This window comes from Hyla sarda, chromosome 1, assembly GCF_029499605.1.
Source record: "Hyla sarda isolate aHylSar1 chromosome 1, aHylSar1.hap1, whole genome shotgun sequence".
Taxonomy (NCBI): Eukaryota; Metazoa; Chordata; class Amphibia; order Anura; family Hylidae; genus Hyla; species Hyla sarda.
This window is the reverse complement of record NC_079189.1, coordinates 410,651,168-410,677,790: the sequence shown is the minus strand read 5'-3', so window position 1 is coordinate 410,677,790 and position 26,623 is coordinate 410,651,168. Positions and strand designations below refer to the sequence as shown.

The following is a 26,623-nucleotide window of genomic DNA, read 5'->3' as shown; positions in this document are numbered from 1 at the left end:
TTTTTTGTTTTCTGTTATTTTGAAAGTGTAAATGATGGAAATAAAATCTAACTTTTGTTGACTTATTATAAGAATGTCTAATCTGTAATTTGATGCCTTTTGGAGATTTTTCTATCTTTCCTTGGCTTCTTTATGCACATTAATACAAATTTTTACCTGGGGTTCCAGACTTTTGAGCCCCACTGTAGTTCACCCACATTAGGTTGTATTTCCCCCACATTAGGTTGGCAGTATAGTTCCCCCCACATCAGGTTGTAGTTCCCCCACATTAGTTAGGCAGTGGACCCCACAGACATACAGCCTTGGCTGGAGGCTGTATGTCTGTGTCCCTGTGTGCGCTACTCCCCTGGCGGCCCCTGCATTTTTAAAGTTAACGTGGGCCTACAGAAAGGTAACTGGGACATCCTTGTGTCCCGAAAAGATCTTTCTGGACACAGGGATGTACCGAATGTGACGGGGGGGGGGGGGGGGGGGAGTTAATCTCGGCCGGGCGTCCCGGCCGACTGCAACACACGGCATATAAGATGACCCCCAACTTTTGAGAACATTTTACGGGGTTAAAAAGTCGTCTTATATGCCAGAAAATATGATAGGTGTCTGCCCATCTGAGCAATGGTTCTGAATGTTCTGTGGAATGGTTACATTTGTTATAGATGCCTATTTAAAAAGAGCAATATAGCATTGCTGTGGGACACATGTGAACCACTATACGCTGAAGGTTAATCTCTATTTATAACTTTTGGCATTGTACTGCGCTGTACATGAAAGTCTTATCTTGTCCCTTTCTATATGCACTATTAAAGCAAATAGTCATCTTGTGGGTGGGATGACACCTATCTATGAACCAATGTTCCACTCTGGTGGCCCCCACCGATCCATTTATTATTACTTAAACAGCTGTCCATTGCCATTTGTCTTCATTTATTAGCATTCAGTGCATGTAATGTATTGTGGGTAATGTAGTATTTATGCCACACACAGCGCAGTAGCCAGAAATGGATAAAAAAAAAGAAAAACTCTGTCGGCTCTATTGGGGGACATAGATACAGTGAGTATAACTTGCTGACACTAGGCATACAAAAAGAAGTCTGTCCCTCCTGGCAGGATATACCCTGCCTACTGACTCTCAGCTAATCCTTTTAGCTTAGTGTCAGTAGGAGGCAGACACAGGTCTGGAGTTCTCTTCTTTTTATTTTCTAGCTAGGGCCTGTAATTAGGTTGTTATCTCCCTTTCTTTTCTGGTTTTTAGGTGGGGGTTCAGGAGCATGGCACTACCTGTTCCCCCATATGCAGCTAAAGGGCATGGGCATAGAGTATGCACCGTTAACCCCTTCCCGCCAATGGCCTGGGGTTGCACCTTTGGTCCGGGTCCCCCTATCTTCCCTGCTCGTCCCACTGTCTCAGCCCGATATGATGCAGGTGACCATTGCTGGCTGAAGACATCTTAGGTGAGTGTGGCTGTATGCAGGGTGAGTAGATTTCTCAACACACCATCCCTCCCCCTCCCTCCCTCTTTCCCTCATCCTATCTATCTTTTTCTGGGCATTTGGATGACTTTTTCTTTATTCTGGGGCTTGGGGCTGGGGATATTGATCTGCTCAGAGCTCACTATAGGCACTGTCGAGGATTGCGGGGCAGCTTCCCTCCCCTTCCCACTCCCCGGCACTGCTTACTTTTTGCAGCAGCCTGTACTTTTCTTTCTTCAGCGCGCTACCGCAATCCCTGTCAGCAGGGACACGATCGTGCGGCCAGCCGCACTTTATTTTTGCTTCACGGACGGTGCGCACGGTGGGGGAAATTTACTTGAGGCCAAGGCTGCGGCCTAGTCTGGGATTTAGCTCCGCCCACTCACTGTATGCTGGCGGGGCTCCCGCCCTCCTCCGGCCAGTAGTCTTCTTGCTACTTGGGGGGGGGGTCATCTGCGGTACTCCTCCCCCTTCTCCTCCAATGGGGTACATCCTGGTGTGGAGGTCACTCCCTGGGTCTGTGCAGCTCGCTCCTCCTCTTCCATCCTCTGCTCTGCGGACCATCTGTCTTCAGCTACCTCCCTCTTCAGCTCCGGTCTCAGGACATCTCAGCCTGATTTTTAGATCCAGCTGCGGGACACAGGACCTGGGGGAGATTTCTCCATTTTATTTGCTGTTTACTAGCTCCTGTGTCTGACCCCAGACCCGAACCTCCTCCCAGACAGGCGGCTGCAGCCATGGTCACCTACTACTCTTGTGTGGGCTGCAAGACTGAAATGCCCGGTAGTTCCACTGAATCCACCTGCTCCACCTACTCCACCATGCACACCATCCCTCCTGTACTTACTTCTCAAGATGTCCCCCTGGAACTTGCGTTATCCATCCCCCCTCCAGAGTGGGTTTCCTCCCTTTCCCAGTTGATTTCTGATCTGGCTTGGGTCTCCATGTCAGTGGTTTTGGCCTTGGATTGGTCTTCCCTGCGCTTTTCCCACAGGGAGTCCTGCTCAGTTTCTCCTGACCCCTACCTCCAGCACTTTCGCAAGCGCCCAAAAGTGCTTTCTTCAGGCTCTTCTCCTGAGCCACGCAATCGGGATAGTCATTCTTCCCGTAGATCTCGATCCACTTCCTCAGCTCACCGGCAGCACTTCCGCTCTAGGGGCCGCTCCACTGGTGTCCGTCCCAGGTCTCCCGACTCCCCGTTTCAGGTCACATACGCCTCAGTCTAAGGCGAACTCCGCACGCTCCCACTCTCCAGGGGAATTAGTGGATGACGTGTCAGATGCCACCTCGGATCAAGAGGAGAATTCTGCCGTGTCGGATATGGTGGAAAGTTTGGGGTCAGCCATCAGGGACACGTTCTTAAGAATGTCGGATTGTGATCCGGAAGTTTCTTTTCGCTGCTCTTGTCGTTCTCCCCCCCCCCCCACCCCCCCTCAAGGCTTTCAGCTCTCATGCTGAATTTAAAACCTTGCTAGACTTGGCTTGGAAGCATCCAGATCGACGGTTCCAGGGAGCCAAGAAGATACAAGCTCAGTTTCCCTTCCCTCAGGAACTGATTTCCAAGTGGTCGACGCCGCCAGCAGTTGATCCTCCAGTTTCGCGTCTGTCAAAGTCTACTACTCTGCCTCTGGTGGATGCAGCATCCTTTAAGGATCCAGCGGACAAGAAGATTGAGAATTTGTCGGTTTGCCTTTGAAGCGGCAGGGTTTTCCTTGTTACCTACCTTCGCTTCCGCCTGGGTATCAAAGGCCGCCTCGGTTTGGGCTTCTCAGCTGCGCCAAGGCATCCTTTCCGGCCTTGGGGGTGGGGGGGGGGGCACTTGGGACTTCCTCTGTTTGGCTGCTTTGGAGTCTGCATGATGTACTGCTTTTGCCTCAGGTTTTTGCCCTAAATCTGTTGCGATTCGTCACTCCATGTGGCTGAAGGCGTGGGATGCAGATGCTGCTTCGAAGAAATCTGAGTTCTGGGAAGTGGCAGATGAAGTTCAACACTGATAAATGTAAGGTAATGAACATGGGGAAGAGAAATCCGAGTTGGGATTATGTATTAAATGGGAGCACCCTTGGAACGACTGACATGGAGTCTTAGTTAACAGTAAATTTAGCTGTAGCGGCCAGTGTCAGGCAGCTGCTGCCAAGGCAAATAAAATCATGGGGTGCATCAATAGGGGCATAGATGCCCACGACAAGGAAATTATTCTACCACTGTACAAATCACTCGTCAGACCACACATGGAATACTGTGTACAGTACTGGGCACCAGTGTACGAGAAATAAATAATAGTGGAGCTGGAGAGGGTTCAAAGACTGGCAACCAGAGTAATATGGGGGATGGGAGGACTACAATACCCAGAAAGATTATCAGAATTGGGGTGGTTTCGTTTAGAAAAAAGGCTTAGGGGCGACCTAATAACTATGTATAAGTATATTCAAGGACAGTACAGAGATCTCTCCCATTATCTATTAATACCTAGCACTGTATCTATAACAAGGGGGCATCCTTTACATCTTGAAGAAAGAAGGTTTCTACACCAGCACATACGGAGTAGTGAGACTATGGAACTCTCTTTGAGAGGAGGTGGTCATGGTGAATGCTGAAAAATTGTTCAAAAGGGGTCTGGATGCATTTTTGGAGAGTAATAATATTACTGGTTATGTATACTAGATTTATAGGGACAGAAGGTTGATCCAGGGATTTGTTCTGACTGTTATATTTGGAGTCGGAAAGGAATTTTTACCTCTAGTATGAGGGTTTTTTGCCTTCCTCTGGATCAACTCAGTAGGGACTGATTAGGGATATAGGTTGAACTTGGTGGTCTTTTTTCAACCCTTTGAACTATGTTACTATGAGTTGCCCTTCTCAGGTTCTTAGCTTTTTGGGAAATGGCTGGATGAGATCCTATCCGAAGCTACTGGAGGTAAAAGCTCTCTGCTGCCGGAGAACAAACCACGCCGTTCTGACCCCTGTCATAAGACTGCTTCCTTTCGGTCCTTTGCATCGGGTTGTCCTCCCAAGCAGCTGCCCTCCCAAGCATGGAATGCCCCTTCTTTCAAAGCACGTCCTTCCTGGAGACAAGACAACTGTGCTGGCGGTTTCTCAGCCACGTCCGGTAACCGCAAGCCTCCCTCTTCCTAAGGGACATTCCCCCACCCGTATCCTCTTCTCGGGTGGGAGGACATCTGTCTCTTTCCCGGAACATTTGGCTGGCGCAGGTTCAGGACTCCTAGGTCCTGGACGTCCTATCCGATGGTTACCTGATAGGGTTCGCTTCTTTTCCCTGGGACCGGTTCTTCCGATCCCGTCCTCCTTGTTCCCCTTCTTTGGCGGCTGCCTTTCAGGTCGCTTTGAGTACCCTCCTTGCTCAGGGGGTGATTGTTCCAGTTCCTCCAGGGAAGCGGTTTTCTGGGGTTGTACTCAAATCTGTTTGTAGTCCCCAAGAAAGAGGGCTCTGCTCGCCCCATTCTGGACCTCAAGTTGGTCAACCGCCACTTGGCGGCTATGCCACTTTCGCATGGAGTCCCTCCGCTTGGTGGCCGCGTCCATGGATCAAGGGGAGTTCTTTTCCTCAGTAGATATCCGGGACGCCTATCTGCACATTCCCATTTTTCCCACCCATCAGCGTTTACTCCGCTCTACTGTTCCGACGGGCCACTTCCAGTACGTGGCTCTTCCCTTTGGCCTGGCGACGACTCCCAGGGTTTTCACCAAAGTCGTGGTGTCGGTGATTGCCATTCTTTGGGCTCGGGGGATTTCTGTCCTCCCTTACCTGGACAATCTTTTGATCAAGTGGATAATGGGGGGCTCAATCTATCCAATACATGACATGGGTGCTCTACAAGTGTGCAAAAAAGCAATATAATTAGTGTGTGTGGACATATAGAGGTGACCGGCATGGAAAAAATCAAACAAATAGAACAGGACGGTGCCACGGAGCCCCACGCGTTCCGTCACTACTCGGCGACTTCCTCAGGGGAGGAAGTCGCCGAGTAGCGACGGAACGCGTGGGGCTCCGTGGCACCGTCCTGTTCTATTTGTTTGATTTTTTCCATGCCGGTCACCTCTATATGTCCACTCACAGGTTGTATACACTTGTAGGATGTTTGTATGGCCAGGGTTTTCTATTTGTGCATACATTCAGTTGATATTTATGAATTCATTCTGCTAGACTACACTATTGCATCATACCTTCCTTACCTGTACATAGTGCTGTTTATTTATTGTGACACGGATGGTATATGTCATATGTTTATTGTATATTTCAGGACTGTGGTTTACTAGCCGAGGGGGTTCATGGCCCCTGGCTAGGACTGTGTTGTGGCTCCTAATGAGCCTTTTTAATTGGTTTTAGAGCTTTGTTCACTATTTTGTACATGTATTAAATTTTATATGTGCCTTTTTCCCTTTTTTGTACTTAAAAATAAAATTATGGAATTCTTATAAATTATTGGTGTGCTCTCTATAATAGTGTGTGGTCTGTTTGTCTTGTTTGGATTATAATCTTTTGATCAAAGCTCCGTCCCAGTTCCAAGACTTGGAGAGCCTTCATTTCACTGTGCAGACTCTCTCTCCGCCTTCGGTTGGGTGATCAACTGGGAAAAAGTACCACCCTTCTCCCACTCGGTCCCTTGTCTTTGAGTCTCCTCTTCGACACGGCGGTTGCCCGTGTTCATTATCCGCAGGACAAGTGGCGCTCCCTGTCGGAGTGTGTCCGTCAACTACGGCGCCCCTCTCCTGTTCTGATTCACTTTTGCATAGAGGTCCTGGGCAGGATAGTGGCGGCCATGAAGGCGGTTCCTTTCGCCCAGTTCCGCTGTCGCCCTCTCCAGCTGGCCATTTTGGATTCTTCTGCCCCCTCTGTCTGTCTCTTCTGTGGTGGCTCCACTCTCCCCTCCTCCAGGTGCGGTCGTTTCTTCCCCTCCACTGGCAGATCATCACGACCGATGTGAGTCTCCTGGGTTGGGGAGGTGTGTTTTGGGATCTGACGGTCCAGGGTCGCTGGTCTCTTCAGGAGGCTCGCCTCGCCATTAATCTTCTGGAGATTCGTGCCATTTTTCTATGCTTCCTCCATTGGGAGATGCTCCTTCAGGGTCGTCCTGTCCAAGTCAAGTCCCGTTCAAGTCGACTTACATCAATCACTAGGGCGGCACATGCAGCCGCTTCGCGATGGAGGAAGTCTCCAAGATTCTGCTCTGGGCCGAGACTCGAGTGCCTGCTCTCTCCGCGATTCACATTCCGGGCATGGAGAATTGGGAAGCCGGGGGAGATCAGTTCACGCAGATCTGCGCTCTTTGGGGGACGTGGATCTCTTAACGTCTCGCCACAACAGACAGGTTCCCTGCTTTGTAGCAAAGTCACGCGACCCTCTGGCGATGGACACGCTCGTAATTCCATGGTTGTCCTTCAGTCTTCCCTACCTCTTCCCCCCCCCCCTGCCTCTCCTGCCATGGGTTCTGAGGAAGCTCAAGGCGGAGGGCGTTCCCGCCATTCTGGTGGCCCCAGACTGGGCCAGACGTGTGTGGTGCGCCGATGTACCTCTGCATCTTCCGGTACACCCCGATCTGCTCTCCCAGGGTCCTCTCTGCCACCCCAATTTACTGTTGCTGAATTTGACAGCGTGGCGGTTGAAACTGCGGTTCTTAGGGCTCGGGGTATTTCTTCCGGGAGATTGGCACCATGTTGCAGGTTCGTAAGCCTTCCTCCTCTAGGATTTACCACCGCACCTGGCGGGCCTATATCAGGTGGTGGGAGGCTCAGTCCCTCTCTCCGGTTATCTTTTTTCCTTTCTGCGTCTCCTGGCCTTCTTGCAATCCGGTCTGGATCATAGTTTGGCGCTCAGCTACCTTAAAGGTCAAGTTTAGCTCTTTCTATTTTCTTTCATTGGCCGTTGGCTTCCAACCCTCACGTCCGTGACTTCCTGCAGGGCATGGCCCTTGCGGCTCTGCCATACCGGTCTCCTTACCCTCCTTGGGATTTCAACCTGGTGCTCAGTGCTTTGAAGGAAGCTCCGTTTGTACCTCTTTGGGATGCTTCCCTTCGCGTTCTTTCCTGGAAGGTCGCCTTCCTCATCACCAGAGGGTCTCAGCTGGTGGCTATCTTGTCGCTCTCCCTTCTTGGTCCTTCACCAGGACAAGGTTGTTTTTCGGCTGCCTGTCTTACTTGCCCAAGGTTGTCTCCTCCTTTCATGTGAACGAGGATATCGTTCTTCCTTCCTTCTGTCTGGCTCCATCCAACACCAAGGAGCGTTCCCTCCATTGTCTGGATGTGGTTCGCGCTGTTTGGATCTATCTTTCCATCTCCTCCTCTTTGCGGCAGGGTGACACTTTCTTTGATTCCAGAGCGTCGTCGCAAGGGTCGGAATGGTACCGTCGTAAGGGGAAGGTTGCACACCTTCACTAGATTCTAGCAGGTGCACACTTTTGTGTCTGCAGACGCCGGTTTGAGTCGCAATGTTTTGCAGGCGGCAGTGGCTCAGTCTTCTGTCTGATTCCGTTTTGGGTATCTTTTCCACCCTGGGGTCTGCTCTGGTACGTTCCACAGTCTCTGTGCCACCCCCCCATGGAGCCGACCGAGAATTTTTTTTTTCTGCTTACCGTAAAATCTTTTTCTCTGAGGTATCCATTGGGGCACACAGCACCCACCCTTTTTTGTTTTGGTTACTACGGTTTTGTTTTCTGTCTGAGGGGTAGAGTTTGGTTATTTTATGTCTTGTTCCCTCAGACACCTGCTGGTTTTTTCTGTCAGTCTTCTCCTACTGAATTAAAGCCATCTCCTTAAAAAAAAACTATTGGGAATTTAATTGGGACGCATTGGAAAAAATATACAAAATTTTCGGAAGAATTGACATCTTATACAATGCACAGTGTCCAAACCAGGAGAAGAGATTGGGGGACCATCTCTGGAACTGTTGACTAATCTTGTTAATCAGGGGAGGGATATTTAAGTTATATAGTTCCTTCCTATCTGGCGAGATCCATACCCCTAATAGTTTAACTGCTTGTACCGCCCAAGTAAAACTAAAATTATTCTGAAGGTGCGTCACAGTATCTTTCTTTCATGTAATGTGAAGGGCTGATGATTTGCTAAAATTAATCTTAAAATTAGATAAGTGGTTATAAATCTCAAATTCCTTCATAAGGGTGGGTAGGGTAACTATTGGTTTCAAAATAAAGTTAAATCATCCGCAAACGCTGCCACTTTGTGCGTGACGCCCTGAACTGTTATCCCCAAGATATCTGTATTTTTCCTGATTCTGCATAAAAATGATTCCAATACAATAACAAAAATCAGGGGTGAGAGTGGGCACCCTTGTCTCGTGCCATTCTTGATCTCCAACTCACCCGAGAGGATCCCGTTATCTCGTATCCTAGCCGTAGGGTATCTATAGAGCTTGAGGACCCAATTTAAAAAGTGTTTTTGAATTCCCAGATATTGGAGTGTTTCTTCCATATAAATCCAGTTCACCTGGTCGAACGCCTTCTCAGCGTCTAGACAATAACATCGCCGGAATCCTTTTTCGACCGGGCGAACTGGATTAAATTAATGGTCCTAATAGTATTGTCCTTAGCTTCTCGCCCTACAATAAACCCCACTTGATCTAAATGGACAATTTCCCCTATGACATTTGCTAATCTAGAGGCCAAAATCTTGGAAAACAATTTATAATCTACATTCAACCGCAAGATTGGCCTATAATTGCGTTATATCTTTCCCGTCTTTTGGAATAACTATTGTTGCCCTGCTGCCATCTCTGGGTAAAGGCGCTCACAAACGAACTGTGTTAAATGTTTAAAAAAAATAAGGGGCAAGAACTTCCTTTTAAGCTTTTATAGTAACTCAACGAAAAACCCATCAGGGCCGAGGGGCCTTCCTCTATGCTGTAGTTTTTATTACATTCTCATTCTTCAGATGTTATTTCCTCTTCCAATCCCTCTACCACCTTACTGTCTAACCGTGGTAAACCTGAGTCAGCTATGTATGATTTTACCTTTTCTCTGAATTTGCTACATAATATAGCAGGGTTGTTTCTATCGATATGATAGAGCTTCTCATAGAATTTCTTGAAAGTTTCTGCTATCTCGGATGGGCAGCATGTGACATTCTGTGATTCCTGTCTTATTTTAGGTATGTATGAGCTTATTTTTTGTGCCTTGTTGCTGCCGCTAGTGTTTTACAAATGTTATTGCTAAACTCATAAGTCTGTCTTCTCGACCTAGCTATCTGTTTTTTTTGCTTCTTCCATTGTTTTAACACGGTGCACTTTATGGTTAAACTGACATGTTGCTTTCTTTATACTGTGAGCCAATACGATTAAAATAATACCCATGTTTACATGCTTTACTATTACTGTATTGCTTTTTTTTATTTTTTGTTAAACTTGATCAAAAATCAGCAATTCTGGTATTTTTTTTACGTTTACACTGTTCACCTTGCAGGAGAATAAACATTATACTTCAATAGATCAGACATTTACGCACTCTGCAATACCAGATATGAAGTGTGTTTTTATCTTATAAGTTTTCTTATTTTTTTTGTTTTATATTTTTTAAAACTTATTTTTTAATACTTATTTTACACTTTTTAACCCCTTAAGGACCAAGGGCGTACAGGTACGCCTTTGCTCCCTGGTACTTAAGGACCAAGGGCGTACCTGTACGCCCGTGGGAATTTCGGTCCCCGCCGCGCGCCGGGCGGGGATCGCGCCGGGGTGACTGCTGATATCTATCAGCAGGCACCCCGCGCAAATGCCCAGGGGGGTCATTAGACCCCCCCATGTCGGCGATCGGCGCAAATCGCAAGTGAATTCACACTTGCGATTTGCGCCGATTCCGGGTCATGCGGGTCTATGGTGACCCGGTGACCCGGAATAGAAGGGGGATCGCGGGTGTCCTAGACACCCACGATCCCCCTGTAGCGATAGGAGTGAGGTGGCAGGGTTGCCACCCCTCCTATCTCTGCTATTGGTGGTCTAGACGCGACCACCAATAGCAGATCGGGGGCGGAGGGGTTTACTTTCGGTTTCCCCGTCCTGCCCTCCCACAATAGGCGGGGCAGGACGGGGAAACCGACAGGGACCGGCGCCGAAGATCCACTTACCCATCGGCGACGGCAGCGGCGACGATCAGCGGCGGCAGCGGGCGACGATCGGCGGAAGAAGAGGACCGCGACGCAGCTCCCTGGATCCAACGGAAGCCGGTGAGTTACTTAGCAACATCTGGAGGGCTACAGTCTGAGACCACTATAGTGGTCTCTAAACTGTAACCCTCCAGATGTTGCAAAACTACAACTCCCAGCATGCCCAGAGAGCTATTTAGGCTTGCTGGGAGTTGCAGTTTTGCAACAGCTGGAGGTCTACAGTTTGAGACCACTGCAAAGTGATCTCTATACTGTGCACCTCCAGATCTTGCAAAACTACAACTCCCAGCATGCCCAGACAGCAGTTTGCTGTCTGGGCATGCTGGGAGTTGTAGTTTTGCAACATCTGGAGGTCCACAGTTTGGAGACCACTATGCAGTGGTCTCTAAACTATAGCTCTACAGATGTTGCAAAACTGCAACTCCCAGCAAGCCTAAACAGCAAACTGCTGTCTCTGCATGCTGGGAGTTGTAGTTGCGATCCCTCCAGCTGTTGCATAACTACATCTCCCAGCATGCCTTTCGGCGATCAGTACATGCTGGGAGTTGAAGTTTTGCAACAGCTGGAGGCACACTGGTTGGAAAATACTGAGTTAGGTAACAGAACCTAACTGAAGGTTTTCCAACCAGTGTGCCTCCAGCTGTTGCAAAAGTACAACTCCCAGCATGCACGGTCTGTCAGTACATGCTAGGAGTTGTAGTTTTGAAACAGCTGGAGGTTTGCCCCCCCATGTGAACGTACAGGGTACATTCACACTGGCGGGTTTACAGTAAGTTTTCTGCTTCAAGTTTGGGCTGTGGCAAATTTTTCACCGCAGCGCAAACTCCTAGCGGTAAATTCACTGTAAACAGTGTGAATGTACCCTAAAAACACTACACTACACTAACACCTAATAAAGGGTAAAACACTACATATACACCCCCTTACACTGTCCCCCTAATAAAAAATAAAAAACGTATTGTACGGCAGTGTTTCCAAAACAGAGCCTCCAGCTGTTGCAAAACAACAACTCCCAGCATTTACGGACAGCCACTGACTGTCCAGGCATGCTGGGAATTTAGCAACAGCTGGAGGCACCCTGTTTGGGAATCACTGGCGTAGAATACCCCTATGTCCACCCCTGTGCAATCCCTAATTTAGTCCTCAAATGTGCATGGCGCTCTCTCACTTCGGAGCCCTGTCGTATTTCAAGGAAACAGTTTAGTGCCACATATGGGGTATCTCCAAACTCGGGAGAAATTGTGTTACTAATTTTGGGGGCTTTTTTTCCTTTTACCCCTTATGAAAAAGAAAAGTTGGGGTCTACACCAGCCTGTTAGTGTAAAAAAAAAATTTTTTTTACACTAACATGCTGGTGTTGTCCTTTACTTTTTATTTTCACGGGAGGTAAAAGGAAAAAAAGACCCCCAAAATTTGTAACGCAATTTCTCCTGAGTACGGAGATACCCCATATGTGGGCGTAAAATGCTCTGCGGACGCACAACAAGGCTCAGGAGTGAGAGCGCACCATGTACATTTGAGGCCTAAATTGGTGATTTGCACAGGGGTGGCTGATTTTACAGCGGTTCTGACATAAGTGCAAAACAATAAATACAGACATGTGACCCCATTTTGGAAACGACACCCCTCACGGAACGTAAGGAGGGGTATAGTGAGCCTGAACACCCCACAGGTGTTTGACAAATTTTCATTAAAGTTGGATGGGAAAGTGAAAAAAAAAAAAAAAAAATTTCACTAAAATGCTGGTGTCACCCTAAATTTTTCATTTTCACAAGGGAAAATAAAAAAAAAGCCCCCCAAAATTTGTAACCCAATTTCTTCTGAGTAAGAGCATACCCCATATGTGAATGTAAAGTGCTCTATGGGTGCACTACAATGCTCAGAAGAGAAGTAGCGCCATTGGGATTTTGAAGAGAAAATATGTCCGGAATTGAAGGCCACTTGTGTTTACAAAGCCCCCATGGTACCAGAACAATGGACCCCCCCATATGTGACCCCATTTTGGAAACTACACCCCTCATGTAATGTAATAAGGGGTACAGTGAGCATTTACGCCCCACAGGTGTCTGACAGATTTTTGGAACAGTGATCCGTGAAAATGAAAAATGTAATTTTCCATTTGCACAGCCCACTGTCCCAAAGATCTGTCAAACGCCAGTGGGGTGTAAATGCTCACTGCACCACTTATTAAATTCTGTGAGGGGTGAAGTTTCCAAAATGGGGTCACATGTGGGGGGGTCCACTGTTCTGGCACCACGGGGGGCTTTGTAAATGCACATGGCCCCTGCCTACCATTCCAAACGAATTCTCTTTCCAAAAGCTCAATGGTGCGCCTACTCTTCTGAGCATTGTAGTTCGCACGTAGTGCACTTCAGGTCCACTTATGGGGTACCTCCATACTCAGAAGAGATGGGGTTACAAATTTTGGGGGGTATTTTCTGCTATTAACCCTTGCAAAAATGTGAAATTTGGGGGGAAACACACATTTTAGTGAAAAAAATATATATATTTTTTTACATATGCAAAAGTCGTGAAACCCCTGTGGGGTATTAAGGCTCACTTTATTCCTTGTTACGTTCCTCAAGGGGTCTAGTTTCCAAAATGGTATGCCATGTGTTTTTTTTTTGCTGTTCTGGCACCATAGGGGCTTCCTAAATGCGACATGCCCCCTGAGCAAAATTTTCTCTCAAAAAGTCAAATATCACTCCTTCTCTTCGGAGCATTGTAGTTCGCCCGGAATGCACTTCATGCCAACTTATGGGGTACCTCCATACTCAGAAGAGATGGGGTTACATATTTTGGGGGGTATTTTCTGCTATTAACCCTTGAAAAAATGTGAAATTTGGGGGGAAACACACATTTTAGTGAAAAAAAAATATTTTTTTTACATATGCAAAAGTTGTGAAACACCTGTGGGGTATTAAGGCTCACTTTATTCCTTGTTACGTTCCCCAAGGGGTCTAGTTTCCAAAATGGTATGCCATGTGGGTTATTTTTGCTGTTCTGGCACCATAGGGGCTTCCTAAATGCAACATGCCCCCCAAAAACCATTTCTGAAAAACGTACTCTCCAAAATCCCCTTGTCGCTCCTTCGCTTCTGAGCCCTCTACTGCGCCCGCCGAACACTTTACATAGACATATGAGGTATGTGCTTACTCGAGAGAAATTGGGCTACAAATATAAGTATACATTTTCTCCTTTTACCCCTTGTAAAAATTCAAAAATTGGGTTTACAAGAACATGCGAGTGTAAAAAATAAAGATTGTGAATTTTCTCCTTCAGTTTGCTGCTATTCCTGTGAAACACCTAAAGGGTTAAAACACTTACTGATAGTCATTTTGAATACTTTGGGGGGTGTAGTTTTTATAATGGGGTCATTTGTGGGGTATTTCTAATGGGAAGACCCTTCAAATCCACTTCAAACCTGAACTGGTCTCTGAAAAAAAGCAAGGTTCAAAATTTGGTGAAAAATTGGAAAATTGCTGCTGAACTTTGAAGCCCTCTGGTGTCTTCCAAAAGTAAAAACACGTCAATTTTATGATGCAAACATAAAGTAGACATATTGGAAATGTGAATAAAATAAAAAAATATTTTGAATATCCATTTTCCTTACAAGCAGAGAGCTTCAAAGTTAGAAAAATGCAAAATTTTCAAATTTTTCATCAAATTTTGGGATTTTTCACCAAGAAAGGATGCAAGTTACCACAAAATTTTACCACTATGTTAAAATAGAATATGTCACGAAAAAACAATCTCGGAATCAGATTGATAACTAAAAGCATTCCAGAGTTATTAATGTTTAAAGTGACAGTGGTCAGATGTGCAAAAAACGCTCTGGTCCTAAGGTGTAAAATGGCCTGGTCCTTAAGGGGTTAAAGTCTGTGTAACGGACTATTAATAACAATCATTAGATTGCTATGTATTGTTCAGTACTATGTTTTAACAGTACTATCGGCAATCTTTAGTGCAGCCTGGAGAGCCGGGCTGTACAAAAAAGTATCGGCTATCCTGACGCCAGAGTATGGTAAGGACACCTCTGGCGGCTATCTGCACTTAATGGACTCACAGCGGGTGGTCTGTTAAACCCACCCAATCCTCCAGTTTCCCTATAGACGTCATGATCAGTATTGATCTTGGCATCTATGGAGTTAAGGGGAAATATCAGCTTGATCGCTGAAATCCACTATTATCTGGGAGCTCATCTTCACTTGCTTCATAGCTGCGCCGTTAGTGTACATTTACGGTGCATGTTCTTAAGGGATTATAGATGTAAATTGCAGCAAAAAAAACTGCAGTGGCGGTTTTCTAAAAATTTTGGGGGAAATTAATGTGTGGGAGATTTGTTGAGGAAACTTCTGCTGCTAAAAAGCTGCTCTACTCATGTGAATAGGGATGTATTGGCCGCTAACATACAAATTCATGTAAGCCCCATTTAGTTGATTTTGACAGTCATGTAAATTAACACAACAAATCTACACATCTGAATACATTCTAAAATAAACAGAGAAAAATTATAATGGGATGCTTTGCACAATTTTCTGTGTTTTGAACCCACTCTGGGTTTAATTAAAAATATTGACCAAAATACTGTGTGTAAATAGCCTTAGGCTGGAACTACACATGGATTTGATGCGTTTTTTTTTAAACCCACAAATCGGAGTGGATTCAACAATGGGGAAAATGTAATAGAAAGGGTCTATAGGGATGAGGCTCGTTGAGCCCTGCCTTGGATAGTTTAATTTATGCCATTTAATGCCAACAACATTATTCAGGTATTACACTCTGTACTCATTGGAGGTAGATTTCAGAAAGATCCCCTGATATGTACTTTCAATGTAAGTCTGGAACCTATCCCACTGTATAGACATATAGTGGGATACATTGCCTATAGACACCCATTTACAAAAGGAAATTTATACTGAGCAATGTAAGAATTTTTACTATACTGGAATAGCATTGTCTACTGCAATATTATTTCAAAACATTTATTTTGTCCTGCACAGACCAAAAGAACAATCTTTTAGTCTCCATCAGGCAAATGGAGCCCTATAGTATGCATTTTAGCGCATATATTCAGAGTGGTGTATATGCCAATCCTAGAACCTAAAATGATGCGAACGTACCATAAATCTTAGACACTTTTCTTAAATAACGTTAACACTAAGTAAGGCTAAGAAACATGTCAAAAGTGGTGGTCTGTGGTGGTTTGGGTGCTTAAACCCCCACCAATCTCTTGAATAAGCAGGGAGAAGCGCTCAGCTGAGCACTGTTTCTACACGCCATCTCCTTGCTGCAGGAGGCAGACTCTAGCTATTCTTTGAGCCCAGGGAACATTCAGCTGAGAACAACTTCCCTTTTGACATGCCAAAATGTTTTTAAGTAACAGTAAGGCTAGGTTCAGACTACGGAATCTCCGGGCAGAAAATTTCCGCCCTGAGATTCCAAGTGCGGCCAGCGCCGACTGAATCAGGACCATGTGGACACTGCGGTCTCCAATAGACTGCAATGTGTTCCGTGAGTATTTCTGCCTGAAGAAAGAGCAGCAAAATTCTTTAGGCAGAAATTTCCAAGCGGATTTTCCGTTCACAAATTCCGCTTCACAAATTCCAAAGGGTGAATTAGTGAACGGAAACCCATTCACTACACTATACATTTTAGCAAGCAGAATTTCCGCCTGCAATTTCAAAGCGGAATTGCAGGCGGAAATTCCGTAATCTGAACCTAGCCTAACACTTTAAATGATTCCATATTTCTGGGTTTGTGTTAATAAAGCTTTACCAGTGAAAAATGAGGACATTTTCACACAGCAAAAATCCACATCGTCTCGATGCTGACAAGCAGATCTTGGTGCTGTTTTTGATGTGGATTTCCTGTTTTATTTGTTGGGAGATGGTTTTTGAGGAGGAAAACAGTGGGGCTCCTTATCAGAAGCCATATGACATTGGCTGTGTAAATTACACGAAGGGTGCTCTTACACACTGCCGTTTTGACCAGATGTGGATCATTTTTCTTTTTCGAGTACATTTCATACCAGGAGTGGATTCAAGAAAGTAGTAGAAGAAATGGTGTCTGTTCTTTATATTATCTGATGCATATGATCCACATGTGGTTTTGGCTTTATAATTGCACAGTGTAAGAGCACACAAATGCAACTATATAATATATGACTTCGTCGAACTTGAATTAAGTTTACACTCAAAGAATAGAACCCTTTATTGTATTCATAGGCGGAAAGTGTCACAATTTAGTGTCTCTCTTGTGTCTGCAGGTCTGGAAGCCTGTTTACATTCACTGGCAACAGAAATCCTGAAAACAGGAATTAATACATATACTGTATTATCAAATCTAGAGAAGTTATCACCATACGATGATTAAATGTTTAGTGTAGGTATTGTTTAAAAAACATTTAGACGAGTCGTAGGCAGTCCACCACTAAATGCTGGAACAAAAGGGAAGATATGTTCTACTGAGTGTTGTCCTAATTTGGACATAATCCGCTTTGTTCTGCTGTCCCAGGAAGAGAGTCCTGTATATGCTTATAGATAGTTGTTTACCACCCTCTCTGACGAGCCATTAAATAATGCTAATCACTAGCAAGCAAAACCCTCTTTTCAGCATCATTGGTATTCTTTGCACCAGGGGACCCACCCAATGAAAACTCACTAAGAAATGTCAGAAGTTTTCTCAAACTATGCCAGCAATTTGAAGCTCTGTATGAGGAAAGTAAAGCTCCAGCTGCATTAAGTGTTTTTTTCATGCATTTTACGTTGTTGGCCTAATAACATGACACCTGGCTCCTTTGCCGAAAAGGCGCAGCACTGCTCCCATTGAAGTGACATTACCCTGATGATCAGATATTGGCCTGTTCTGTGGATTGGACACCAATGAAAAGATGCTCAGAAAACTGACAAGATGAAGGCAAACTGACAGCCCCATTACCCCATTAAACCTAATGCACTGGGTTATAGTGTGGGTGAACAGCATTATAATGAGGGGTTATTTACAGAATTGGTCAAGCGAATTAAATATTAGGACCCCCATAGCTGCACTGTAGCGGTGCTTCTGTGCGCAATGGAGGCTGGGAGTCGGCTTGTCGAGCTCTCCTGCCTCCTTTATATGCAGCCCTATGCCCTCCTCAATACGTGAGAGTAAAGAACTGAGAATATTCATGTCAGTGGCGGACATAGTGCTGCATATAGAGGAGGCAGGGGAGCTTGGAAAGCTGGTTGTATGCCTTTATTGCACACACATGCGCTGTAGCAATGCAGCTACTGGGAGGCAAAACTTTTAATCTGCTGGACCAATTTTTGTAAATAACCCCTCGTTTTAATGCTGTGCACCCATACTATATAAGCCAGTGTATTAGGTTTAGTGCAGGTGAACAGGCTGTTAGTTTCCCTTTAAAGATATGAAATTAATCAGTGTTAGGCCCAAAAGAAAATGAAGATGTCAGCTTCACTTTAGAGTGCTGTTGTCTGCTGAGCTTCCCCATATTATCAATGTTTTTGATGTGTGAAAAAAAATAAAAATCTTGAGCCAGGTGCTTATGGAAGTCAGTGGGGACAATCAGGAGTCTCCATTTTCCATTTCAGAACTGATCCAACATACTCTTATGGCATTGTACGTATTTTTCACATATTCTGAAATAACCTTCTCTATTTCTCTGTTTCTTTTAGCTCACTTTGCAGAGTACACAATGCAGAGTAGCATTCTTTGAAGAACTGTAATCCATCACCCGTGAATTGCAGATGTAGAAAATTCTCTGAAGATGATGGGAAGAGCCATATGAAGGCATCAACACAACTGTAACCAGGGTCTTCTGTGAATTTGTTGGAACTGCCTTTTTATTTAATTTTATTTACACTAAGCCGCCTGTGTTAGCTCCAATATATAAAAAAAAAAAAAGAATAATAGTACAATGATGTGACATATATTTCCATACACTGAAAGGAAAGAGTTTCTATTTGTGCTATGTATCATGCTGACAAGTGTGTAATAGGTTGCTTTCCACTACATTTAAGTATCGCCTTTCCTATTTTATACTGTCTCTAGTGGATATGACCACCATAATGCAATCACTAGTTTGTCAGCTGATCGGGTTGTTTTGAACTGCTAAAAACATTGTCCATACTTCCGTAATAGATGTGTGGTCAACAGCTGATTGCCTTTAAGGGCCTCATGATGACTGATCCATTGTGTGGCCCTCTCTGCACAACGTGTACAGGATGGCTCAGGCCCTGTTCTAGAGCCTTTACACAATTGTTTGTAATTTTCTGATGGTCTATTAATTTCTTATTGGTAAGGCCAAGAAACAAAGAGGGGGCAAATGTCTGCAGACAATTGGCATAAAGGTGTCTTTAACACACACACAAAAAGAGAAATTATCAACTTTAAAAGGTAAACTGTCTCTTTGAAAAACTTCTGACATATCATAGCAAGAGTGTTTTTAGGGATTGGTGAAGTGTCTGCACTTAGACCCCACCGATCAAAATTTCTGTGTCTGTATGATGACCATGCCCCCTTGTTTGGCACCACAGACCGGCTATTTAAACTCCATTTTTCCTTTTATAATGTAGACACTTCTGATTATGCAATTTAGGTGGTACCTTTTTATAGTTTTTTATGTGGTGTCAATAAATTATGATCAATAGGTTTTAACTCTTCGGACTATATATGGTAGCCCAACCAGCAGGGTTTTTTTTTTTTTTTTAACACATATCTCTTGCCTTATGCTGCTATTACATGTCAGAAGTTTTTTTTTTTTTTTTGTTTTCTGAAAAGCAGATACATTTTAAAGGAAACCTCTCTTGGCTTCTTATTTTTTTTAGTATTTTACCGTGAATAACTAAGTGTTCATTTTTTTCCCCTCCTGTCAAGAACAGTGGTCAGTTTGAAGTACCAGTAAGCAGCTAACTTGTCCCCTACCAATCAAATGCATTCGGTAGCTAAACACTGTCTCTACAGCTGGGGGAGGGGGGGTGGCAGTCTCCAAAATCCTGCTATAGAATAGTATCAGTTTTCTACCTAAAGCTTCTGATGTTTTGATAACTTTATTAAACTGTATCTTAAAAATTGACTGTACATACAAACCATGTAAACCATGGCACTTTCTATAGACCCCATCACTTTAAATAGCACCTCCCCTAATGTTGAACCATGAGCAGCACGCACGAAAGACATGGTCAGTTACATCTTCATACATATAAGTAAAGATAACCAAGGTTAAAGGCAAACTACCCTTTCTACAAATAGAACTGTGTTGGCTGTAATGAGCTTGTTTGTATTGTGTCCATCTCATGCTCAGGACACATTGTCATCCTCTGGAAGAAAGTAATGAAAGCTGCCATTTATTGATGTACGTGGACCCTTTTTAGGAAAGCTGGCAAGTATGCCTAGCGCACATACTGTATGTATATATGCATAGAACACTTCCATACTGCTGCAAGTCTCTGAGATTTCAGCTCAGAACCAAATTTAAATGATTTGCCAAAACTTTTACTGCTAAGTGAAAAGTAGGCAAGTTATTAAAACCTGACAAGCGCTGGTAACATATGGTGGTTTTTAAGGTAAGCAGATTCCAGGGTGATGAAGCTTCAAATAGATGACCAAGCAATGCGGAATCTGTAGGCGCTATATAAATAAAATTATTATTATTAAAAAAAAATATTATAAACTCATGAATTTTTTTGTGAGAGGAATTGCATTAAGCTATATGTTTGACTACGCTGAAAAAAAAAAGTTTGCAGGCAAGTGGTTCCTTTTTACAAACACTTATTGTACTTCAGGCCTGTTCTGTCCTGCTAGAATGTATCTAGCAGATGTTTTGGCATCCCTCATTAGTTCAGGGGTTCTTATTATTGCATACAGTTATTATATTATTAGATATAACACTTAACATATTTAATGCTTGTACAAAATCATATTGTAACATGAAGACGAGAATATTTATTATGCATGGTAGTTGTGTAAATAAACATCACGTTTAACGCAACACCAACCTTAAAGGGTATGTCCACCTTCATGCAGACACATGTCGATTTGTTACAGACTACAAACAAACCCTTTTGTAGTCTGATAATGCTGTTGGATGACAGCGACAATATTTTGGTGGCAAATGTGGACATATGCTTTTTATTAATAAAAGTATTCAAGACATGCTGCAGTTTATGCTACTTTTCACTCATCATAATGGCAAAGGCCTGGATAACTGAGTTATGGGGAGTTATATGCATGGTTTTTGCACATTGAGTGAAAATAGTGGTTACATAATTCTTTCCCCAGATAGTATTCCTTTGAGGATAAACAAATGCATATTGATGACCAACCCTACACACCACTATTATGTGTTTGAACTCTAGTCTGGACCACAATTGAAGATAATGGTTTTTTTGTACACATAAAACAGAAACAGTTTAGTACAAATTTCCCATTAACAGCTCATAATATCTCAACTTCCGGTATCTTTCTGAATGTTATTTTGGGAATTGCCTAGCTACAATGATTGCTGTTCCATTCATTTGGTTGGAACGGGTAATTTAATGAGGTTATTCAGCCTTGTAAAATAGATGACCTCTCTTTAGGATACTCATTCGAGCACTGGAGCCTCTTCTTTAGTGTTTATTTTTTCTTGTCCTTGCAACACCATACTATTTGTATTGGTGGTGCAAGGTACTGCAGCACTGTCCCATTGAAATGATACTACAGTGTTGTGCTGTTCATACACCACTGCTGCTATAATAGTACAGCAACGTAAGGTCAAGTAAACATTAAAGAGTGCACTGCATGCACAATGACCACTTCAAATAGATGACCAGTGGGAATGCCAGGGGTCTGACACCTGCTGATATAATATTGATGGCCCATCCTGGGAATAAGACCTTAAAGAACTTAATAACTAGTTCTGAACACTAAAATATTTTCTTGTTGTGCTGTTACAAATGCTTCTTTTGTATGACCACAGCTTGTTTTATCGCTTTTTATTTTTGTATCAGATTTTACATTTAGTTTTAATAGTTAACTACACAGCGTTACTCTCCTGTAGTCCCATTGACAGTGCCACTGGTGCTTCAGGCCATATCACCAAAGTTGCAGGACTACCCGCATGTTGATATAAATGAGGATGCCATATCTATAATTGATGAAATGGGTTTAAATGTACCATTCGTTGCTCCAACAAATTGACTGACAAGTTGACTCTCTTTTGTTTGTGAAGTCCTGTTAATTCTCTTTCTTCACCAGCCTTACACATTTGGCATGAGTAACATTTTCTAAATCTGTGACATTGCAAGTGAGGCGGGGGACTGAGAAGAGAACGGAGGGAGTTGTTTGAAGAGAGGCTGCTGCCATGAAATTGTACTGACCTAATTCCGGTTTCTCTGATGGATTTTAAAAATGAAACTGCAGTATTTTTATATGTATATTTTATATATACTCTGTTTCTTCCTGCCAGTCTGGAGGTTATTTGACTGGTGTAGGGAGTGTTTCAGTATTGTTTTGTTAAAACAAAGTGTTGATTTTAAATAAAAAAAGAAAATATATATAAAAAAAAAAGTGTGTGGCTTATTGACATGATTGGGCTTGTGTTTTGGGAGGGTGTAGAATGAGACTCATTAATCTTGCATAAGATATTAAAAGGGTATTGTGTGTATCCATACACCTACTCATAATGTTTACAGTAAAGAATGATTCATTTGGTACAGTAATCATGATAAAAGATTATAGTTCTTTTGTTTTTTCAAAAAACAAATGAACAGAGACCATCGGCACTAACATTTAATATGTCAATAGAGGAAATAAAACACAACTGAATACATTGTTTATAGAATGTTCAAGAAACAGGAATTTTTGAGTTTATTTATTATTAGTAGGGATTCACTTGAGCAATTTCACAGGTATAACCTTTCATAATTCGTATTGTATGAATACATATTAAATGGCTACTGTCAGTATCAAAAACATTTTATATGTTGCACATCTTGGCAAAACATTAAAATTTCTAATAAACTTCATTAAAAAAATTATCTCCTTTTTTATAAAAAAAAAATCATGGTTTCTAAAAAAAAAGACCACTCGGGATCCCCATACCATCCAGAACATAATCCTGTCCAGCTGCAGCATTATCTTTGTCCCAGCTAAAGCACAGACAGGGACAAAGTCCAGTAAGTGAGGGTGGGACTAGCACTCCCTGTGCTCACTTCTGTCCTGTCTAAAAACAGAGAGGAAGGGGTTAAAGAGCAGCCTGCAGTGATTGGATGAAGAGACCCAGCGATGCACAGCAGAGTCAAGGCAAAAGTGAATACATAGTGCGTAAAGGCGGGCTCAGTGCTTGCCTCTGACGTGCCCCTTTGTGAACAGTGAATGTCAAATACAGACGCTAGACACACAAGTAATGGAAAGAATCTGCATAACCTAGTGAGTAACACAGGAGCATCATTTTTTTCTGTAATATGACAGGTGTGCCTTAATATTCTGTTAGATCATGTAAAACATAATTTTTTGACAAACGCGGTATCTAAATGTTGTTTTGTATGATCTGAGGCTGAATGCTGACTGTGTTAAAGCCCAACATACACATACATTAAATGTATCCATAAGCACCATTTACTTTATTTGGCTTCAGCCGGGTTGGTAGGGTTTCATATACCCTTTTTCGCTGGATATAGGAAAGCACAGCAGACTGCCCACAAAAAAAAAATATACACACATCTCCCCTTATTCATTTGTATCGTTGTCTTTAAGACACCGATACAAATGAAAAGTGGCGTACCTGCTGTTTGACGAACCAGGCCCCCGCCGGGGGCACAGGCCGCAAAACAGGTCAGTTCGCCGCACTAGTAGTTAGAGAAGTGTCAGGGCAGCGGAAGTGCCACCACAGCGCAACAATTAGCAGCGAGTCTAACTGTGGATGAATGGGTTGGGGGGGTGAGGAGACTGGATGGATGGGGAGAGCACAGCGGCATCATAAATTTTGTGCGGCACAGCGGCATCATTAATTCCGGGGGCATAGTGGCATAAATAACTGGGGCACAGAGGTACAATTACAGGGCACACAGTGTTTGTCGAAAATGTATTTGGGGGCATAACGTGTGGCAGTAATATTGCAGGGGAATAGTGTGTGGCAGTAATATACCAGGGGTATAGTATGTGGTAGTAATATACCAGGGGCCCAGTGCGTGGCAGTATTATATGCAGCAGTACAGTGTGTGGCAATAATATACCAGAGGTACAGTGGGTGGAATTATATTCATGGGTGGGGGTTAAGATGAGCCACCGTGTGCCAAATTTCTGGTGCAAAATGCTGCATAGTTTAGACCAATTAACAGTCTAGACAGTCTAAAAATTCAAAAGATTTATGAAACCGCCTGAGACACTTTGTTAAATTTGGCATATATTTAAAGCATACCTGTCACCAAAGAAAATTAAAATAAAAAACTAACCCAATGATGTTACTCACACTGTAATTAGTATCATATTCCTGCCTTCTTTTTTTTCCCCTGTGTTGACTCTTGTTCTGCCCAGATAACAGCCCATTTGGGCTGCTCAGGTCTCCTGCATTCCTCTTCCTAGCAGGGGCATGTCCCTGAGCTGTATTAGCTTTCACTTCCTGACTCTGATGTCTCTTAATGCCTGCTGCAGGGATCTAATTGTGAAAACATAGATGGCTCAGGAACTGAATATCAAAATAAATATATAATATGTATCACATCATATCCCAGAAAAAATGAAGCAATCGAAAAGTCTGATCAATACCACAATGGTATCGATAAAAACTACATATCCCGGTGCAAAAAATGAGCTCTCATACAGCCTGGTGAACAAAAAAAAAAAAAGTTCTGGGGGTCAGAAAATAGCAATTCAAAAATAAAAAAAATAGTTTACTATTTTTAAAATTAGTAAAACATAAGGAAAACGATACAAATTGGTTATGGTTTTAATTGTGCCTACCTAAAGTATACAGATTATATGATAGGTTGACCGCACGGTGAATGGCAAAAAAAACACAATTTTTTTTTCAATTTCGCCTCTCAAATATTTTTTTTCTTCCATTTTGGAGCATATGCTATGGAAAAATTAACACAAATTGGCCTTATGGTTAGGGGTTTAAGTGGGTACTCCGGCGGAAAACAATATATTTTTTTTTTTAAATCAACTGGTGACCGAAAGTTAAACAGATTTGTAAATTACTTCTATTTAAAAAAATTGTAATCCTTCCAGTACTTATCAGCTGCTGTATTTTCCTGAGGAAGTTCTTTTCATTTGGAATTTCTTTTCTGTCTGTCCACAGTGCTCTCTGCTGAAACCTCTGTCCATGTCAGGAACCGTCAAGAGCAGGAACAAATCCCCAGTAAACTTATCCTGCTCTGAACGGTTCCTGACATGGACAGAGGTGTCAGCAGAGAGCACTGTGGTCAGACCAAAAAGAAATTTAAAAAGAAAAGCAATTCCTGTGGAGCATACAGCAGCTAAATACTGGAAGGATTAAGTTTTAAGTAGAAGTAATTTAAAAATCTGTTAAACTTTTTGGCACCAGTTAAAGGAGTACTCCAGGATGTTAAAATTGTGTCCCATACTGCCGGCAGTAAAAAAAAATAAATGGATACATACCTGCCACCTCTCCCCCAGTGTCTCCAGTAACCTGTTTCGGCCTCTGCCGCGATCCTCTTCCTGGTTGTCAGTGAGTCATACTGCCAATCACTGGCCGCAGCGAAGTCCCCCCTTGGCAGGGGATAGGCTGAGCGGCAGTGTGACATTTGAACCTGAAAACTGGTGCTGGGGCTGAAAACGTCACAGTTCCGCTCAGCCTATTGCTGGCAGAGGTGGGACTTCACTGGGGCCAGTGATTGGCTGAGTGCACTATGACTCACCGACCACTGGAAACCAGGAAGAGGATCGCAGTGGAGGCTGAAATGGGTTTCCGGAGGAGCGGCAGCAGGTATGTATCCCTTTATTTTTTTACTGTCAGCAGTATGGGACACAATTTTAACATCCCGGAGTACTCCTTTCATTTAAAAGAAATTGTTTTCCACCGGTGTACCCCTTTAAGTCTTTAAACTTTCTGACCTAAGTTTTCTAGAAATTTGACAGTTTCAATAACTATGGGCCACATTTTAATGTTTCATATCTGTATTAAACCTCTTAAAGCGTACATGTCAGATTCCATTAAAAAAACTAAACTGTCATATGTTACTCAGTACCTCATCATGAACATGTAATTTTTATGCCTCTATCACCGATATTTCACTAAAAAATAGCATATTACAGCTGCTCAATGTCTTTTCAATTGTCCTCTTGCCTGGACTGAGATGACTCCTCCCTCTGCTGACTCACTGCTCTCGGGAGCCTGGCAGCCCCGCTCTGTAGCCCTTTCCTCTCTGGTTTTATTCTGTGTATATATACACACACAATGATTATTGTAGATTGCCTGTACTCTATTACCAAAGACAATATGGTGAGTGTATAACTTACATATTCCTAAATTAGTACAAAGGTTTAGTGTTCAAAGTACAGTGGGTTTTTTATGCATATATTTTCTATCTGTTTCTATGTCATTCATGTTTATCATTCTTTTCCAGTCCTGTAATGCTGGGTCTTGTAGTTTTGGAAAAGTAGGAGGCACAGTATTTTAAAGATTTTTTTTTTTTTTTACAGCATTGTAGCCTTCAGCTGTGTGCCTACAGCATTTGCAAAACTACAACTCCCAGCATGCCCAGACATTCTTTGACTGACTGTTCAGGCATGCTTGAAGTTGTAGTTTTGCAACAGCTGGAGGCACTTGATTGGTAAAACTGTGTTACAGCAGTGTTGCTGCAAGCTGTGTTCCTCCTGCAGCCTTGTCAATCAGCCATCTCGTGTCCATGACACTTGGAGACACTCATGCTGCTGTGGGAATCATCAGTGTCCCAGGAGGTATGGGGACCCCTAGTGGTGGTATTTTTAGTTATTCTTTTGGGTCAATACAATTAAATTGATCCCCATGTTTACATGCTTGTCTGCTACGGTACAACTTAAGTACGTATACTTAATGC

The 26,623-nt window shown here is 43.3% G+C and overlaps 1 protein-coding gene across 3 annotated transcripts in view; it reads left to right on the top strand.

The window, feature by feature from the left end:
• Positions 1-22,492, top strand: part of NF2 (NF2, moesin-ezrin-radixin like (MERLIN) tumor suppressor) — an 86,663-nt gene extending 64,171 nt beyond the window's left edge. For 2 of the 3 annotated variants that reach the window (XM_056528708.1, XM_056528709.1), the window contains exon 17: positions 18,275-22,489. In XM_056528708.1, coding sequence (XP_056384683.1) covers positions 18,275-18,325 — 51 coding nt within the window. In that variant the 3' untranslated portion in view covers positions 18,326-22,489. Of the gene's footprint in view, positions 1-18,274 lie in introns of all 3 variants that reach the window. The other variant, XM_056528710.1, reaches the window with a different exon arrangement.
• Positions 22,493-26,623: the final 4,131 nt, after the last annotated feature.